General features: G+C 38.3%; 1 protein-coding gene across 2 annotated transcripts in view; it reads left to right on the top strand.

Moving 5' to 3' along the window:
- Positions 1-21,200, top strand: part of SEMA5A (semaphorin 5A) — a 352,567-nt gene that overhangs the window by 206,979 nt on the left and 124,388 nt on the right. For both annotated transcript variants that reach the window (XM_075142440.1, XM_075142441.1), the window contains 3 exons: positions 5,579-5,864; positions 8,636-8,771; positions 12,092-12,296. In XM_075142440.1, the coding sequence (XP_074998541.1) occupies positions 5,579-5,864; positions 8,636-8,771; positions 12,092-12,296 (627 nt within the window). The remainder of the gene's footprint in view (positions 1-5,578; positions 5,865-8,635; positions 8,772-12,091; positions 12,297-21,200) is intronic.

Here is a 21,200-nt window from a genome sequence, read left to right as displayed (position 1 = left end):
AAATATTATGCCATGTAAGAACACTTTACCTTGAAAACGAAAGAGATTTATTTGAAATAAACAACAGGCAATAAAAGAAGGAATTTTGGAATACCATATTTGAAAACTATTTTTCAGAAAAGAAATAATTGCATTTCAGAATTTATTACAGTACATCAGTAAAATGTAATGTCTAATGAGTGCATCCACTTTTATGATTATACTGAATTGTATTATAAAAACTATCAAGAATGTAAGACAAGATTGGAAAAAATGTCTGGCATACAGAGTTTTAGGATATTTTGTAGTCTTTGCTCTTCTATACCCGTAAGATCTTCAATTTAGCAAAAGGAAAAGAATATAAAAGAAATCATGGAGAGCTGAGGCATTGCAGAAGAAATAGCATAGCTGGCTAGCAGTCTATTTCGACTACTATGACAGACTAGCATTTTAAGCATGTGTCCTAGATAATTATGAAACACAGAGGAAAAATAGCTATTAATAAACAATTATTTCTGCCAGTTTTATAAAAGGACTTAACATTTTAAAGTTCCGCTCCTGAGGATGGATATAGCTGTGATGACTACAAGTTATATATTACTTTTAAGGTGTTTAAGGCTGTAGGAAAATTTCACTCTATGATGAAGACTTGTCCTTAAACATTCATGAGTGGTGATGCCTTGGTCAGCCTAATGCAAGATCTATACTGTTTTCCAAGAGCTGCAGAGGGCTACACTAAATGAATATACTTAATGAATATACGGGGATGGCAAAATGCAAATAGGAAATGGACTTCATTAATTATGTCAGTAAGACGAAAGAAAATAAAATAGACTGGCATATTTGGAACTTAAATTCTTTCTGTCATTTTAAGCTTCCCTTTTCTTGCTCCAAAGCTCAGGAAGCGAGAAGAGGCCAGGACTGCCTCAGATGCTCTCACGGAGCTCTCTCAGGCTCCTGTTTCCCATTGCTCTTCCCAGAGAAAGCTTCTGTACAGTTCCTCTCATCCTTTTACCCACTCAGACTGCATCTATATCACTAAATAAAAAAGGTCCAGGAAGTAAGCTTACGCACGGCACCCGTGGTCATCCGTATTGCTTAATTGTTGGCTCACTTCCCAGCCGTGTTTTGGACCACTCCAGCTACTGCTTTCCCAGTGAAAACCTGGGTGTGACCCAGGGAGAAGGTTGCTTTATACACTGGTAGCAAGAGACAGCACAGGTGGGGCTGCACCATTCTGCCCTCCAGAGTGCCCCATCCCATCCCCAGTAAGCTACCAGAGTGCCCCATCCCATCCCCAGTAAGCTACTCCCGAATCCCCCGGTCTGTCCTTACGCCGCCTCCCAGGGCGTGCAGCGCACCCTTGCTTTCATGCTACGAGGATGCCATTCTCTGGGCTGCAGCGTCGGCCTGTGCTGCACGGCAGAGCTGCAGCCAGTCCCTGCGGAAGCAGCTGGCACTGTCAGACAGCATCAGCCTGCGGCCGGTCTGGCAGCGAGTATGGACTTGGTCTCTTTGGTCTCTGAGTGCCCTGGGCGAGTGGAAAGGGAGAATGATCTAAAGGGCAGATTGCCTCTTCTTAGTAAACACCTTCTCGTTAAGAACAGAGACCATGCTCCCCAGAAGATGTAGGTTTGTCTCCAACCTTTGGAAAAACAATTACATTATTTCAGATTGAAGCACTGTCTTGACTTCGTACAGTTCGGTCATCTTTTTGCAATAACTTAGAAGAGTCTGTGGGGAAATGTCCTTGCAGAACAGTCATGCTGCTTTAAGAAGGAAGCCGTAGAGGTTTTCAGGCTTTGTGCTGAGTAAGCCAACTTCAGAAATAGCACACTACAGCGTGTTTGCCCAGAGGCAGCGCTAACTAGCCACCTAGTGCTTTCAGTGCATCTGTGTAGCACTGCTCCATGTTGTACGTTGGAGGTTTTTGTTGTGTCACGTTGACAAACTCATTTTCTTGCTTTCCTCATTCCGCTGGTTCTGTTTAACTTGGGAAAGTCTAGTCAGCCTGACACATCCATAAATTGAATATATAAAAACCTATAAAGGTCACATACAATACTCATGACATTATTACAGGTTGACATTCTCATCTTGATCCATACTAGCTGTATCCTGTCATATACCAGAATCCTTGCACTTGTGGTGGTGGTCTAATCATTCACAAATGAGATGCCTTTACCCTTCCAGAACTATTTGCAAATTCAGCAGGAAACAAGAGAGTCACTTCATTTTCTGCATTAAAAACTTTTATGGCGAGTCCTCCATGTCAACAAATAGCAGTTCACAGCACAATATTTGGAAGCATATGAACTAATTTTTCCTAGATGGGAATCTCTTTTTTCCTTTGAAGCTTTGAAGTGATTCAGTTCACTTTTCCCAAAGAGAAAATGAAATAAATAAAATCTGACATGATAATCCCTCCATATTCACAGAATTCCCCAAGGTAGCTCTGAGATTATTACATTTCATGCAAATGAAAACAGTTTTCACAAGTTTCAACAGCAGGTCACATTTTCATCAGTTCATAATCAGTAAAATATATGCATAGGTGTTTGCAGATGTATATATTGTTTCTCAGTTTTGAATCCATGAAATGAGAGTACTAGTTTTTATTTATATATGTATTATGTTTATCAGTGCAACTTTGAAATATTGTTTCTTGAAAGATTGACATAGATTTTTCAAGAACCCTAAAAACATTCTGAATGCATTTCATATGATTTTTATTCCTACAGTTTGTGAAGATTTTGTTTGTAATTTATTATTCTCCACACTTTGAGTGCTTCCAGGAGCGCTTTTGGCTCTGCAGTGAGATACTATTGTGCCAGTGTGAGACCTTTTTACATCAGTGGGCCCCCAGCGAGAAGAAGCATCATCAGGCCTCATTGCAAGGCAGGGCCTCCGTGTTTAATGGTTGTACAGGATGATTTTGTGGGTGGATCAAATTGATGTTGAGTACTTGCACATAAGTAGAATTTTTTTACATCAGTCAAGATATTTTTGAGATGATTTCAAAGAGCAAGCAGGGTTATAGGCTACAAAAAGTCAAACGCATAATTGGAAAATTTCACTTTTTCATGCTCTTTCAGGTGGATTGTTTTTCTTAATGTCTACTTTTAGTGGATATTGCTTTAAGTAAGACCTAACCTTCGTACGGTGGACAAGTAGCCCACATTACACTCAGACTAGTAAATGCTTTTTCTTTCCTCCACAGACAGTATAAGAACATTCCATGAGTATAAGAACAATCTAAAAGGATATTGCGTAGAGTGAGGGAAGAAGGTACATTACAGATTAAGAGAAATAATGGCTAGGTGTGTTATGGATATAAATTGAAGTTGGGTAACGAGGGACAGTGGGTTCCTTTTTTTTTTAATTAGCCTGATATTCCTAAAAAGATCTTCTTTCTAGTATATTTTAGTTAAATAAATACAAGTTTGTTCCATAGAGCTGGAAACATTGATGTGTATTGAGAATGAATGAAACATAATTGGGTTTTACAATAAGAAGAAAAACTTTGCATGCAAGTATCTCTGGATAAGTGTTTAATATTTGATGCCTGCCAAAACTGTCTAACCTGTCTAGAATGTGGTAGTATATAATTTTGTGATTTTTAGCCATATATTTTTGTCATCTTAGCATTAATACTTGTAATTAAATCTTATATATCATTCTACCGTGTTACCTATTCAGCAAATGTGCACATTTTTACAGAAAAAAAGAGTAAAAAAGTTAAAAAGTAAGGTCTTTTTTTCAGCTTTCTCCAATTTCAGTGTTTAGTATGTAAATGTGTAACAGTATTACACGTTATATTGAAAGAATGAGAGCTCACGAACAACTAGGAATTACTTCTACATATCTGGAAACTCTAATAATGAAGTTTAAAGGCTTTTGAATCCTTTGAAGCAAAATCCCTATTGTAATGGAAGTTTTACACACACGTGGAATGAAGATATGAGGTTCTAATAGGGAAAATGTTACTAATAGTTTAGGTCTTTGTATATCGTCAGTCCAATTTTACCTTTATTGCTATCACAAGTCCTGTCAAACTACTTTATTTTGCCCCCCTTTTTTTTTTCTTTAAGACACAAATGCACTGGTACTATGTAACTTATGAGAGCTCAGGATACCAACAAGTTCTCCTCAGAAGTATTTGGTTGCTATCTTCCAGCAAAACACCTGTGCAGATCTGAGTGTGGGGAAAATGTGGTGTGTTACAGACTAATCTCAAGGAAGTGCTTAATACGATAATGAGTGAAAGTTACAGGGAGGAGTGAGAGAGCTGTTGTATCTGCTCAGCTTCCAACATCCTAGGCAGCTGATGACCATCACGGCCAAAAAAACCTGCCCTGGAGACTCTCAGCAGAGCAGATAGAGAGGGAAGCAGCACAAGAGGCCACATAAGCTGGGAGCTGGGCCATCTTTGGAGAAGAGCTGTCTGACAGAGTTCGGACTGCTGTGTGGAAATGCCAGCTTGCTTGCCTTTCTTGTTGCATTCAGAAGTTTTGACAGGTTTGAGATGTTCCTGCAAAATGCTTGGATTCAATTACAGCAGCTTTTTTCAATACATTAGTGCTGTCAAGAAATGTTCACCTACTGAATTTCTTTGGAGTGTTTCCTCACAATAAATGTTTTAAAAAGAGTTTTGTTTGTTTCTTTGTTTTCCCACTTTAGAATAAAATTTGGGAATGAAAACAAAAATTTTGCTTGTTTCTCAGAGGTACCAGTGTTCTAGAATGGTTCCTTACACAAGGGGGGCTCTTCTCCACAAATCTGTGCATCAAATTTGTCTTTCGTTTAAGAACTCATCCAGTTGTCAGTCTCTCTTAAGGTCATGGACTCTCCTCGGTTTTATTAATCCTTATGGGAAATGGGCCACATGTTTGTTGTCTTTGGTATCCACTGTTTCCTTTTTTTTCTTTTAAGAAGTATTGCCATCTGTTGTTTTCTATATTTTTTTTTAATATATTCTCTAATTTCTCCTGCATCACCGTCAGTTTCTTTGATCATTTTTTAATTGATTTTTTTAAAAAAAGGAAAAAGAAAAAGAATACTGTAATACTATTGCTTTAAGCGAGATAGGGCTGAAATTAGGTTATCTTACCATCAAATGCTCTTGTATAGAATTCTCTTTCTTTTCACTACAGCCTCTGAGCACATTCTTAGTCACACTCCGTTACCATCCATTATTCTGCTAATCTGGAGTAATGGCGTGGTGGCAAAGCAGAAGCAGAGTTAACACAACAGATAAAGCAATTATGTTGTAAAAATACACCATGCCCATATGTGGAGAAGAAAAACTCAGTGATGCTTTTGATGGTAGAGTATAGTGAGCTGCGCCAGGGCTGCCCAGCACAGTTATGTGCAATAGACACCCAGAGCGGAGAGTCTGTCTAGCCACGTTCACGTAGCTCATAATCCTGGCTGGACATGAGCTGGCCTGACCAGATGTCATGGGGGCAGTTCCCTGCAAGGATAATAAAAGATGTGTTTTTCTAAATCTAATGCTTGAAGATAAATCCGACTTCCATATTAGTTTGAGTGCATATATCACAAGAAGGAGATAAATAATCTTTTCTTCTGTTATTTTCAGAGCCAAATTTTGTGTCATCTTATGACATTGGGAACTTTACCTACTTCTTCTTCCGGGAGAATGCGGTGGAACATGACTGTGGGAAAACAGTCTTCTCTCGTGCTGCTCGGGTGTGCAAAAATGATATCGGTGGCAAGTTTGTGCTGGAGGATACCTGGACTACCTTCATGAAAGCTCGGCTGAACTGCTCTCGCCCTGGAGAAATTCCATTTTACTATAATGAACTACAGAGCACTTTCTTCCTGCCAGAATTGGACTTGATCTATGGGATTTTTACCACTAATGTGTAAGTAAATTCCATGATATATTTTATTTTCTTGCTATTTGTGACAGTAAAAACTAAAGCTTCTGAGCTGCTCTCTTCTGCATATGCCAAGTAAACATCATAAATTCAAACTACTGTTTTGCCCAATCCACTGTCCTCTTGTGAACAAGCATCGGTTCCAAATGCTTCCCACATGAATTGTTGAAGGTGTATGAAAGAAGGAAGAATTCTTAATATTTCCTTACAGCAGGGAGCCAGTTGTGTTTAAGACTACTCAGTCATCTTTTTCATAAGTTCTTATGAAGACATTATATTTTATTTTGCACACTATTGTAATACATAAATAGATTATGTATTTATGAAATAAATATTTTATAATTGTAATATGACATGATCATGAATTTGACATGATGTAATTTGACCATGCCAGGAAGAGCTCACCTTACCCAAAAGAGCACAAGAGGTGCTCTTACATATTTTAAATTAGTCCTAATATATACTCATGTGAGTTTGAGGGTCAAACCAAAAATCTAATCTAATTTTAACTGAACCTCTTATATCAACAAGATAAAATTAAAAAACGTAGTTTGGTCTTAAAAATCAAAATTTGTCAAATATTAAATATTGGATGGACATAAAAGCTCCCTAGACTCTGAGCTTGATATCAAGAGTTGCTTAACTCTTAGGAAAAAAGAGACATTCATCTCAGAAATGTCCTTTGTTACTTTAAACATGACTACTGGAGTTCATATGTTGCCCATGCGTTATGTGCAGCCCAGTGTTCGGACCACTGGAACAGGATTTCAAATTTTGGTGTCTGATTCTCTTACCTGCTTGCAGTGTCTTGCTCTGTAAGTCAGTTTTGCCTAGAATTTTAAAAGGTACTTGGGCACCTAAAACGTGGATTGGTGCCCCTTTCTACTGCTGTAAACTCCTGGATACCTACCTTCTATAAATACCCATTAACCAGGTGGAAACAGTCCCAAATTAATGCCAGCAAATTACGATCCCTAAGTTTTTAGATCATGAGCATGAATTTGGGCCTGAGTTAGTTTCTCCTGCTTTTAGTACAGTCCTTTATTAACACATCTAAGCATCTTCCAGGCTCAGGCTGGCCCCTGCACCAGCAGCTCAGGCGGTGAGCACAACTGGCGAGAGGCTGCTTGCACGAGGCTGTGATGATTCCTGACTTGCGACATCGGGTGCCGAGCTTAACCCTGTTCCTGCTCTAGAGCAATGCATTGAAGCCAAATGCTGCTTTTTTAATGAGAATAGTAAAGACTTTAGGACTACTGGGGATAAGACAATTTGATGCTGTGTTTAACAGTAATTTTAATTTCATTGGTCTGTTTTCCTAGCTAGTTCGAGTCTTAGAAGACAGGTATTCTTCAGGTGGCATGCTCATACACTGTTCAACATGATCTTTCATGAGAAGTCAAAATAGCCTTGAAGCTCTCCTACCATGGAAAGCCTGACCAGAGGAATTCTGCTCCAGAAAATCCACAGGGCTTTGGTCATGGAAGGGGGAGCAATGCTCTTCTCTCAGAAGGGCTGTCCTGGCAATTTGGGGAGTGATGGAGTTTCCTGTGCTACAAATTCCACAGTTTCTGAGGTTGCGTAAAGATGTCAGGGCTGCCATCAGCACACCCTGGCTCTTCTGAGAAAGGACTCGCTAATGTAAGACCACCTTTGCCACATGAAAGTAGACAGTATTTGAAACCTTGCTGCTACTTCCCTCTTCCCCAGTAGCTCAGCATTCTGCCCTGTCCAATAGAGGTGGACTATTCAAAGAGGAATTAATTACAACTGTTTGGGGGTGGGTTTTTTGATAGCTCCATTTAAATGATATTTGTTCCTGCCATCAAATATTGTAACTAAAGTTTTGGGCATTGTTGAAATGTTGTAGAGTTAAGATTACTTCCCCATGTTGAATACCTGTTCAGAGATATCTGCACAACCTGTATGACGCACCCTTCAGCCCTGCAACCTGACAGTGGAAAAGGGCCAGGGTTTCCCATGAGGCGGAACAACATATTCCTTTCTGTTGGTGTAACAGCATCAGATATTACTGAACCACATTCAGCATTTGTCAATCTCAATATCTTCAGAATTGCAATGATTTTATTGTACCCTAATGCTTTTTTTAATATATTGTGAATCATTTTGTGGGGAAAAAAAAATTAAGCATTTCTGTCAATAAAGATTGAGTAATAGCAAAGCCTGCACCCTTTATGTGTGGTTGACTATTAAGTCCACTATGGCCACTGCTTCATAATGAAGCTGATTTTGTTTCTTTCAGACCATCCTAAAATCTATAAGCATGAGTCTGGTTTTTGTGGAGGTGTCTTACCCAGGGATTCCATAGGGTCCAGAGACATACCATACCTTGAAAATCTTTACTTCTGTCGTGCTGCCATTGGTTGTATAGAAGAAACATTAATGAGCCCCGAGCATAATCTCATCCTGAACTAGAAGAAGGGTGTCCTGATGCATGTGATTATGTGTGGGAGTAAAGTATGGCCTTGTGGTATTAGAGCAGCTGCAGAAGGTAGGAATTTCTGAGTTTCTCCCACACCAGCTACTTGGCAAGGCTGATAAAAATTTTGAATGCAATGTTTGTGCCTAAATCAGCACATCATATATCATCATCTTGAGATATCATCTCCTGGCTGATCATATCTGCTTTGTTAATTACTTGAAGGATTGGAGAGTTACTGCCTTTTTTATTTATTTTTCAGCAAATGGACTTCTTACTGTTGTTATTTAGGTTAATGTTTGTATTTCTTTTGCAGGAACAGCATAGCAGCCTCAGCAGTTTGTGTTTTCAACCTGAGTGCCATAACTCAGGCCTTTAATGGACCCTTCAAATACCAGGAAAACTCTCGCTCTGCTTGGCTTCCATATCCCAATCCTAACCCTAATTTTCAGGTACAGATACGTGGGAGAAGGACAATAGTTTACATGAGTTTTTTTCAAAGTGCTCTGTAGTTCATAGTTAATAAGTCCAGTTTTGCAGTATGTCATAGCCTAAGACCTTAAAAAAATTACCAAAAAAAAAAAAAAGGCTTAAAAGGTCCCCTTATTTCAACATACTTAATTTTATCCTTCCATAAAATAATTTGGGTTGAAAAGCAGATGTGCTTTGAAGGGTAGGAGAAAAAAGGCTTAACTCTACAGTAATCTGTCAAGGTAACATTAATTCCTGGCTGAAGTATGATCAAACTGCTATTCTCTTTTACATTGTATTTGTACTATTAGAACCTGAAAAAGGAACATTGTTTGACAGAAAAAGAAAAAGGGGGGTGGTAAAGGAGGAGTGGTCAGGATTTTGTATATTTTCCTGTGCAAGGTGGTCCACACTCCCTGAAGGGTCCGATTAAAAGAATTTGTGATGTGGTGTGCCTCTCATTTGAATTTGTCAGCCTCAGAGGGTGTAATAATCTGCAGCTGGCTGACAGTGTAAAACTAATTAGTCCAAAGTGGGTCACTCAGTGGAACTTTCTACAAAAAGAAAAGGGTATTTCATGTAAGCACATATGCATATGTTTTCTTTTTCTGCATAGTCACCACTCCTGCTAGGACAATTTTAGTGAGTGTGATTCTAGCAAGGGGAAACAGCATTAATTTAGTACTTAACAACAGCAGCTTTTCATCAAGATACTTAAATGTATCCACCTTTACCCACCTTTCACCATCCCTTAATCTCAATGCAATTTCACGAGTTCAGTGCCTTCCCTATCTTCTTGTAAGGGTCATGAGATCTTTGCAAGCATGGAACAGAATCACCCATTGGGGATTGTAGGTAGTTTTAATTACTTCCTGATTTATGCAAACAAAGGAAAATAAGGCACTGAATTTGCTCTGAATTACAGGCCAGAGCCACATTACCTTTCCTAAATAGTGTGTTTGGCATTAGCCCCAGGTGACAAGACACCATTTAAATAAGCCATATTGCAGAAGTGGGCTATATTTGTAGATAGCTTTTTACATATTGTAGAAATATTTGTATTGTCAAAATAATGATGGTAAGAGGGCCTAAGTGAGGCTAAATTTTTGAAAGAGAAAGCCTGAAGAAAGGCTTGTATGTAAAAATCTTATCTTCTTTCTGACTAGGTGAGCAAGTCCAAAAGTTATTAACCTCTCCCTACAAACCTTGTATTAATGCGTTAATAATTATTCTGAGAGCACCCCATGCAGAATGGTACATACAAACAGAGATGACAGCCTGATGGTTGTGTAAAAACGGTTTAAGTCTCTACCATACTGTTGGCGCTCATCTCTCAATCCCAGTCAAGACGGAGGTGTTGAAGAAATTTCTTGCTTGGATAGTTGGCTGATTTTAATATGGCTGGCACTTCATCAAATTTACAAGAACAGTGGCAACATTTGTCTCATATCTCATTGAGCAACAGCTTTGCAGGCCAGCGCTAGTGTTAAAAGCTGTAACGTGGCCTTTTACAACACAATATTCAAGCCGATTGACGTTAACTGATCTCTGGGTATCATTAGTGATGTCAAACTTTTGTTCTTTTGCAGGTGCTATCTTTTATTCTGTTGAACGTTCTCTTAGATTTCTGGCTCCATAACTGCAGCACTGATGTATACCAGAAGCTAGTCTAATGCTTAGAGCTAGGTGTAACCATTTTTGTGATTTGATGGTGTGTTAGAGTACATACTGCTTGCTGATGGGATATATTCATTGGCTGAGTCACTAGTTTCCTCCCCAGAAAGGAGAACTTTTCTTTTGCAGAGTGCTTTTGATAAAATATCAGAAGTTCTGTTTGTGTAGTCTCGGAAGTAGATTTATCCTCAGAGTATTCATCTACTCAGCAATAACAGACAGAAGTATGTGGTTTGAAGGAAGACTACTGCTATGTAGTGATAGTTACATCAGACATTGTATTTCCAAGACTGGATTATATTAATGAAATATTTTCCAGATTAGAATACTGTTGGAGTCCCAGTTTTAAGGAACGCTGTTTTTCTCCAGAGATAGTTGCTTTTCTCTTTAGCAGGATAATTTCCATCATAAGACCACGGACTTTATGTATTTCAGTGTACTACAAGCGTTCCAGCTGGAATCTTTCCTGCTTGATAGATTCAGAGAAATTCGTCTTTGGCGTGGTTTATTTTTTTCACCGGCCTGACATGCAGGGTGCTTACAGAGCAAGTAATTGTTTCCTGCCAGTTGCTTAACTGTCTTTCCTCATCATATGATCTCTCATTATGAAATTATTTATTTGAGGATTTTTTAACATTTGTGGACTTGGAATAATCACTTAATTTCATATTGAAAACATGGTAATAATGAAAAAATAACTGGTAGGGTTTTGCACACTGTATTATTTTGTTCATGCTGTAATTCATAGCATAATTTATGGCATAGTAGAATAGAATGAAAAAGTATGACTTAGGTATGCCTTTCACATCACCGACATATTTGATAAATGTTGTGAAGTACTGTTTTAATTCTCTGATGCAATTATGCATGAGTAAACATGTGGATGTTTACATGTTCACATGCGCTAAGCAGCTTTCTCTTTTGTGTCCTCAGTTAGTTGAAGACTTAAACACAAAGATGCTAAAATTAACTGCCACTTACTTCGCTTTGTTTATTTGTGCATGCAGTTAGTGAATGCTTTCCTGTAAGAAGAGAGTACAGTTTTCAGATGTAAAACACAGTCAGTTCCAAAGCAAAGATGTCTTTGCTGTGGATAACACTTTATAGTTAGAGCTCCACACTGCCCATTCTTGGCTAGTGAATGCAGGGTCTGAAGAAGCTGCTAGAACTGGTGCTGTGACCTGGGATTTCTGTCAGACCCTGGCTGTGGCAGGACATGCACTTTCCTTTGAAAATTTGTTATGTCTTTGGCACTGCGTCTGTGTAAATTATAAAGAAAACTATTCAGAAAATTCTGTGGTTTGTTGAATGGTAGTTTTTCTCCTTCCTGCTCTGTGAACATAGGATATAGCAAAATATTACTATAGTCCACTTGTGGTGGTCAGTCTGGTGGCCTTCCATATTGTCTAGAGTTACGGAGCCTCCATAGCACTGCCTTAAGGAAGTGGACCTTCCTCAATCACCGTGTGGACAGTCTGGTCAGCACCAAAATGAGACCTGAAAGTGGAATGCCACACTGTCACTACAAGATATACTCTTGGTTTTTAGTTTCTTGTGCTGTAAATCAGAGAGTAAATCTGTTGTTATCATTGATGCATATAGTAATGTTAATTTTCTGTGTTTACAGTGTGGCACCATGGACCAGGGTTTGTATGTAAATCTGACTGAGAGAAATCTTCAAGATGCTCAAAAATTCTTCTTAATGCATGAGGTCATTCAACCAGTTATTCCAATTCCTTACTTCATGGAAGACAACAGCCGATTTTCCCATGTGGTTGTGGATGTCGTGCAGGGCAAGGACATGCTTTTCCATATCATCTATCTTGCCACAGGTATGAACTCTGCATTGCCGTGATAACTTCAAAAGTTTATGAGGTCTATGAATTTTAATGTTCTGTGAATCAGTTATGGAATATGTATAGTGCACCTTGAACAACAGCTTTTCTTGTTTGACAGCATTAACTCTACCTTCTACCTTTTCTGAGTAGATGAATTCAGCAGTTTGCAATGCCTTTGTTTATATTATTTTGTGAATTCGAATTTTGGTGTCTGTTTCTTATTCTCCTTTGAAGGCAGGAAGCCTACATGCTTTTGAGGGAGCGAACGGTTGGAAATTATGCAAATGGGACTTCACAAGTTTCTCTGTCTTTTATTCTTTTTCTGTAGTTCAAGGTACAATCTCGCCCAAGATAAGATGGTTTAGGATTCTCTGAGATAGAAGTAACTCTACAAATAGCAAATACAATTACTGCTATTGCTATTTCTGACTTTTCTGATCACAAAAATTTTATTACCTTTCCTTTTCATTTCATTTTTAAGTCGTTCATTATGCAGTTTTACACCCTGCCTTATTATTTGTCCATTTATATGTGAGCTTAGCAATGGAAGAAAAATAATCCTCCACCTAAAATTGCATTGGTTTCAGATATTGCTTTCTTGGTTCAAAATTTCAAGCTTAAAAATAGTGAGGATGTCAGGGAATTGTTTTTGCAGAACAAGGATGTCCCCAACTGAGACTCAAATACTAGGTCGGAGTAACATGTTTAGAGCCTCATGGCATAAGACTTAGGGTAGTTCTCAAATAAGTCTCATGCACATCAGTAGGGAATAGCTCATCAAAGCAATGGTTTGTTAACGTGCATATTTTGTCTCACAGTGAGTAGGCACCAAATACGATAAATGTAGGGAAAGAATCTGTTGAGCAACAAGAGGAAAAAAAATCCTAATTCTATTTATTTGATCTTGCAATCAATGAAGTAAATTTCAAAATTGTGATTGATTCAGTAGAAACTGGATCAATCCTTTTAATTACTAAAATTATGATTTACTAATGAAAGTTGTGTATTCTATAGCTTATCATTTATCAAGAGCCAAAGAAAAATGTGCATTGTGATTCAATATATAATTTAATTTTCCCTTGAAAGCATGATACCATTTTTCAGAGAAGATTACTTCTTTTGATTCTGAAAAAATTTTATAGTAATTTGGTGCATTCGGGTGAGACAGTATTTCTTTGCATATTATCCTTGTAGCTTTCTCATTGTGCTCCTTGAAAGATAGGCAGTAATATAAAAGCTTTTAATAAGTTAAAACTGTGCTTGGATTTGACCAATTGTAGTCAAAGCAGCCTGCTGGTTAGTAAATCATAGCATTTTAAGTGAAATCATGCCAATACTAAATGATGTTTGTATTGTAGACGTCTCCTGACAGAAACTGAATTACAGAAATATGTACTGAAGTGGTTTTATATGAAAAGACTATCACTGCTCTGTGGGATATTTACATTATAATGGCAGCACCAAGAATGATGTCATTTGTCATAATTCTGATTGTCTTCAGTTTTCAGTTCCCCTTACTGTGTTTCCTTTTGTATTTAATTCAGTCAGTGAGGATCTAAAACTTTATGTTTCATGCTTCGTTAATAAACTGTGTTCAATAAAGGTTCTAGGTTCTTTTTATGCATCTTTCTTACTGCTAAAAAGATACAGCTCCTATTCTCCTTATGATGTGTACTTGCCTTCTACTTCTGTTCTTGTCTATACCTCTGGTTTTGGTCATTCATGGAAGTAGGATACTACTTTAGCTGGATCTTTAGTCTGACTCCAGCACATGCTTTTATGTAATTGGACAGTGTATGTTTTATAAGTGTGAGAAACCGTATGACAAAAAAACCCCAGGTAACAATGTAGTGTTCCTGAAGTTTTCTTGACAGAGCCAATTCTATTGCACTTCTATTTCACTGAATCACAGTGTTTTTTGTGAACATTCCTTCTGCCCCCTCCCCCCCAATTGAGTGTAAGTACTAAGCTTTATTTTCCAAGAAATATTAATATTCACTTTTCAGAAAAAATATCTTTTTGGTAGATCCTGAAATTACCACACACATTTTTATAAATAAATACCATACCTACAATACCTAAGGGTAGTTTAAAAATCCCAAGATATACCAAAAAATCTTATGATTTGAGGAGAAAGGCTGTGTTTTTACTTTTTTTGGGGTGCAGGTCATAATTTTAATTTCATGATATTGGTAATAATGCAGCATCTTAGTTCTTCATAGTACTATCTTTGCTTGTGTAGAAGCTGTGGAGCAGTTAGCGTTGAGTTTGCATCCTAACCTACATGTGCTAAAAGATTACTGAGAAAACACCACTGCTTCTGTAAACAACAGAAACTAAAAGGCAGCGGCCTTAACTTTGGAGATAAACAATAACTTTGGAAGTAGACCAAGTGTAATAGTTTTGAACTCATCCGGTGTCCGGCCTTAGTCCCGCATACAATGTCATCTACCCCAAGCCCCTAACACCTTAAAGCATGTGTATGTTTGGGAGAGGTGGAAGAGCGGGGTTACAGTTACTACCAGGCTGAGAAAGGTTGTCATTATTGTATCTTTTCTGATTTAATTTACTTGTGTTATTAAAAGTGGTGGCAGATTAAATTTGGAGTTAAATTTTTGCCACAATGCTCCATCTTCAAAAAAAGCCAAAGGAGTGGTCTGGGGAACAATGGGCTGGTCTGCATTCAGTCCCTGGGAAAATCAAGGAGCACACCTCCTTGGGGCACACTTCTGTGGGTACATGATGGAGAATAAGGTGATTTTGAACATTCAGTATGGATTTCCCAAGGGTGAATCACACCCGATCAGCCTGATTACTTTCTGTGGTAAAATGACTGGATTTGTGCATGAGAGAGTAGTACCTCAACTTTAGCAAGGCTTTCGACACTGTCTCCCACAATGTTCACGTATCCAAATTAGGATGTATGGTCTGTATGGGTGGACAACCGGATGTATAAAATCTGCTTGGATGTCAGGCTCAGGGGGAGTTGTTAATGGGATGTATACAAGTGCTAAGGAGCTGAGTATTGTCCTATTTAACATTTTAATCAATGACCTGCAGGAAACAACAGAGTACACGCTGTCAAGTGTGCAGATGACACTAGACTGGGGTACCAGTAGTTACACTGGAGGACAGCGCTGCCATCCAAAGGACGTAGACATGCTGGAGGGATGGGCTAGCAAGAACCTCATGAAATTCAACAGGTGCAAATATGAAGTCCGAAATCTGGGAAAGACTAACTCTATGCAATGATTGAGGCTGGGGACTGACTGTCTAGGAAACAGCTCTGCTGAAAGGACTTGGGGACTTTGGTAGACAGCAAGCTGAACATGAGCCAAGAGCATGCCCTCACAGCAAAGAAGGCCAAGAGTGTCTCGGGCTGTATTAACAGGAACATAGCCAGTAGATCAAGGGAAGAGATTTATCCCCATGTACTCAACACTTTAGAGCACATCTAGTTTTGGCCTCCCTCCAGTACAAGAAGGATGTTGATAAACTGGAGCAAATTCAGCAGAGGGCCACCTTCTGTTGGAGGCTGGAGCACCGTGCTCTAGGAGGAGAAGCTGAGGGAACTGGCCTTGTTCATCCTAGAGGAGAGAAGGCTCCGGGGGTGGGGGGCATCTAGTAACAGCCTGCAAATACCTACAGGGAGTTTACATGAAGAACAGAGCCAGGCTCTTCACAGTGGTGCATGGTGGGAAGACAAGAGACAACAGGCAGAGAGTTTCAGACTGGATATAAAGACAAACTTTTTCACTCTGAGGACAGTCAAGCACTGGATCGAATTTCTCAGAGAGGTTGTGCAGTCTCCATCCTTGGAGGTTTTCAGGACTACACAGCAATCCAGCCTATGTTATAGCTAGCTGTCCTTTGAGCAGGAGGTTGGACTTGAGACCTCCTGATGTCCTTTCCAATCTAAATTATCCTCTGTCTATTGTATGCCAGTACAATGTGCAAATTGGTTGGGCTAAATTACATTTTTACTCAAGCCTGTGATAATAGATATCATTGTACTTTCTGCTGCCAAAAGGGAAGTGCATTCAACTCTAATAGAAGTACTGGCAGTAAGTAATTTACACCATAGATCCAACCAGGATAGATCCAACCCATGCTGTGTGAGATGTACTCTGCATAACTTTTCTTGTTATAATTCATTACAACATTCTTAAAAAAATTGTATTTTAAAATGCACAAAGCTGATTCAGTGGAAAGGTAGGCATATAGGTTGGACTGAATACAAATGAATGCTCTGCTGTCTTTGTTACTCAAAGCAAAAATCCCATTCTTTGAAGCAGATGGGCAGTAGTTAACAGAAAATTCTCTCTTCCCCTCTCACATTCACTTACCTATCCACCCTGTTATTAGAATACAAATATTACAGAGGAGAATAACCCTGACAGTATAAAAATGTAATCTAATTTCATTAAAGCTTAAATAGATATAATAGTACTTGAGGAGAGACTGGGAGTAAGCAAACAAATGCATTAATCTGCTATGTCAACAGTCTTCATTTCCTAAACCTTTGCCAAGTCATCATTCTGCTAGGAGATTCTGATGTGCTGGGATTTAACAGCTACTGCTCATATCAAAAATACACTTTGGTACTTTGGAAGCACATCTTAATCTTTCACTGCACTGACTTCTAACAGAATGAAGGGATATATCAATTCCTGCACATTTTGTGTTGCTTAGAACTAGCAGTGCTGCTGACTTTAGGCAGGCAGAAATCCCTGAAACAATTTTCAATGATTCAGAAAGGAAAGTCAAGAAAAGCGTTCACAGAAGTTCTGAACTAAAAATCATCTAGAATAATAAGTTAAAAGTAGAGCAAGCTATAGAACAACCCAATATTCTGACAACTTTTCAAGTTTAAAAGACTTCACTTCCTTCTTCATTAGAAAAAATTCAAAGGAAAATGGTGCTATGTATGTCATAGTTTTGTTTCCCTCCCTTTTGTCCCTTTTTTCCTCCTCCCATTTCTTTCTCCCATTTATTCCTCCCTTTCAGTTTAAATGCGTAGGTGTCCCATGGTTAAAAACTTTGCCAGTATCAAAAGGTCTTCAAAGCATTTTTCAGAAAACAGGATGCTGCAACAAGAGCAAGTAGCCCTTATTTAGAGGACTGTTGCAAAATACATTGATTTATTAGAATGAATAAGAAAAATATTAGGTGTGGTGTCTAGTTTGAGAGTATTCTGAAAACAGTTTCTGGTGGCTGTTTCTTGGGAGTTCAGAAAAGGTAGTATTTTCACTGTTTGAAAAGAAACTTTAAGGCCATATTTTAAAAATGACTTGGTGGAAAACTCCCGTGTTTTCTCTGTTCTTCAGTCCCAGAGGACAGGGGATGTCCCTTCCATATCCTGAGTAGAAACGGTGTATGCTCAGTGGTGGATCTTGATTATTGGGATTTATAGTTTAGAATTGATGAAATTGGGGTATGGCCGACTTATAAAGAGAGTGAAACCTGAAGAAAGATATACTGTTGGCTACATTGCATGTCTCTAAAGAGTGGGTTGTTCACTGAACTGAAGCTGAATTTTTATGCCATAAAGCCAGGTTTCATCTGTGCCTTAAAGATGACTGGAGAATGTTACAACAGGTTTTGAACTTCCCTTTCCAAGAAATTCTAGAAAGCGTTTTTCCCTGCTCTTAAGACCTCAAAATTACAGGTAGCGATGCAGAGAATAATGATAAAAATAATTCTGATGAAACACATACAGCAGTTATTATGAAGAAGTAGAGAGGTTTCACGAAGAAATTTCAAAATATATTTTTTGAAAATGCAGATGGATTTTTCATACATTTGCATTTAGAAGGGTTATAGCAGGTAATAGATCTCCACAAATGTAACATTTTTCACATGAAGCCCCAATGCTGAAACCAGTCCAGAAACCAATCCCAACCTCATGAAGTGATTTGGAAGTATGCATGAAATTCGGTTTGGAAATGCTATCAAAACAGTTTGTATTTCTCCTGTTTGTCTTACTAGATGGGAGTAAAATGATGCAAAGTAGCACACGGTTTGATTCCTCTGTGATTTTTGTTACAGTTCTATCTTTTTCCTTTTGTTTTTGTAATCAATTCACGACGCTTTTTGCTGGGGAGCAACCCAAGGTCTTAACAAGAAAAAAAGTTGTGCATGTATATTTGCTAAAAAATCTCGGATGAAATATTGTCATTTTCCTGGCAGACTACAGGTTCTGATCGAAGTGTGCAGCTTTCACAGTTTAATGTGCATGGTGTAATAATATATGTAGTACTGTGAAGTTACGGACCTTAAAATTATAAGCAAAAACATATGCTTATATGTGTTTCATACATGGTGAAGAGAGCAACAAAGTTTAAATTGACTGCATTTTTTCCAATTTGGTGCTATTTCTGACTGTATTATCCCAAGTGTGTTGAGGTTATTGGAGGTAATCTGCAGATAATTTTTGTAGAAAGGAGCTATAGACTTTTCGTCTCAGTTTGAGAAGCACCTTTTTAGTCTAGAAACTACAGTATAAATGCAATAATAATAATGATCAAAGTAGTTGTAATTTGAGTCACAAGTCAAGTGTGAAAGTGGTAGGTAGTCTATTTGTATGTATTGATACTTTCTAGTTCAAAAACAGAGAAACAGGGCAATCAGTGTGCAGATGGATAATGGGGCAAATACATGTGGCAGGCAGTCGTCACCTTTTAAAACTATTTCTGTTCTGTTGTAACAGAAAACATGGTTGCTTTGTTTCTTACGCCTTTCCTTGACAAAGGTATAGTGTGCTTTTACGCAGTTGTAAAGCACCCCTGCAACGGTTTTAAAACTACTTCCCTGTATCTTCTTATCCTTCTGGCCTTATGCAATCTCATTTTAAGAGGCTTGAAGCAAGGACAGTCATCAGTTACTCTGCTGTCTAAAACCGGTGCATGTTGGAAGACACCAGTCCTGACAGCAACATGATGATCTTAACATTTGTTTAAAAAAATCAAGTAGTAAACCATATTCTCTGCTCCGTTTGCAGTGGCCACTACCTCTGATAAAGAAAACTCTAGCTGAATGAATACTTTGTTTATATTATTAGTCTTTCCAGGAAATATTTTGCTACGAAGTTTAAAAAAAGATTTAAAAGATTGCTTGGTTTTGTCTTCAAGAGTCTAATGTTCGCTCTGGGATTTATGCTAAGAATGCTTGCTATATATTTCTGCTAGAATATTTATGTTATTTTCAATGTAGAATATCTTTAAAGACAAAGAAGGATAGTGTAAACCGTAGCTGGTTTACTATGTAATTTAAACACAGAAATGTTGATTTGCCACTGCCTTGTGTATTGTGTCATCTGCACTGGGCAAAGAGGCTTTAAAATGTTACCAGATGAGAACGGTCATGTCTAAAGTCCAGGCTACATAGTTATAAATGATACTATAGGGCACTAGAGAATCAAACCCAGTATTTTAAATGTCCAGTAGTACTGATTTCCCTTGGCTTTATCACTGTGTGTAGAGATAAATCATTCTGCCAGCTCCAATTGGAGAGTGCTAAAGCGGTTTCTTAATAAATAGATGACTCTTACTAGAGCTGGTTAAATTATTAATTGACAGCAGTTTATATGTGAGAATCATAGCCCTTTATTTGGTTCACAAATTACCCACTACTTATTTGTAGTCATTTTTTGTTGTTATAATCAACCCATAAATAGGTCATGATTTTGATTAATTTGTTGCTGATATTTGCTCATATAGTTTGTTTGTATTTTAAATAGCATGTTCATGAATTGCCTGCTGCAAATAGATTGCATTTGTATTCTATTCTCTCGTGGGACAAATTTAAATAGGAGAAGCCTTTTTTTTCTGTTCACAAATTATCATTACGTCTTTATAATCATAGAATCATAGAATCATTAAGGTTGGAAAAGACCTCTAAGATGATCATTGAGTCCAACCATCAACCCAACACCACCATGCCCACTAAACCGTGTCCCTAAGGCCACATCTACACGTCTTTTAAATACTTTCAGGGACGGTGACTCAACCACTTCCCTGGGCAGCCTGTTCCAATGCTTGACCTCTCTTTCAGTAAGAAATTTTTCCTAATGCCCAATCTAAACCTCCCTTGGTGCAACTTGAGGCCATTAATTGCCTAGCTCTATTGGATAAAGACTATAAATAAATGTCCAAAGAACATACGGTATGTGCACTTCTGTGCCGCCACTGGAAGTCAGAATTGCTGCAAGAAGCAGCTCCTGGCTGAAGAACAGCTGGCTCTGTTTGCATGGGAGCAAGACTAATGCACGGGCTGAGGAGGGAAAGATTGTGAAGAGCTGGAGACAAAGTCTCAACCTTCCATTAAAAAGAGACCAGCTCCTCTTTATCACAGTGAAGCTGAGCTTTCAAATCCTGTTTGACTACTTTATAAACTTAAAATGGCCAAATAGCCTTTCCTTCTTCCTTTCTAGTTTTTTTGGGACTATCAACTCTTCTCAAGTCTAGGAAACTAGACTTGATAACCCCTACATTCATTTGTTATTAGGTAATTCTAATGCACGGAATGTGAAGCTGTGAGTGAAAGAGGTATCTTACATGGTAGTCAGTGTTGTCCTGCTGTCTTCAAAGCTAAGGTATCTATTAGCATCTAAGCATATAGTCAAACCTCTTGTTTTGTCCCTGCTGGCGTGCAGTGCCGCTCAACAGGCTTGGTCCTAATTTTGAAAACAGCTATTGGAATTAGCCTTATCTCGGGGTGAAGTTTGACCTTTGAACCATGTAGCTCTTGTGTGAGTAGACAGTGTTCAGGACTCAGAGATGTGGGGAGGAAGCATTCGCTTTGAATGGACTTGGCTGTATCAGAACTTTTCAGAAAGTATTAGGTAACTTGGCACGTTGCTGAGCATTGTGAACATCTTTAGAATATTCTGCAAGGCCT

The sequence above is a fragment of the Calonectris borealis genome, chromosome 2 (assembly GCF_964195595.1).
Source record: "Calonectris borealis chromosome 2, bCalBor7.hap1.2, whole genome shotgun sequence".
NCBI classification, from domain to species: domain Eukaryota; kingdom Metazoa; phylum Chordata; class Aves; order Procellariiformes; family Procellariidae; genus Calonectris; species Calonectris borealis.
Note: the sequence above shows the minus strand (reverse complement) of the source record. Positions and strands in the feature narration are given on the sequence as shown.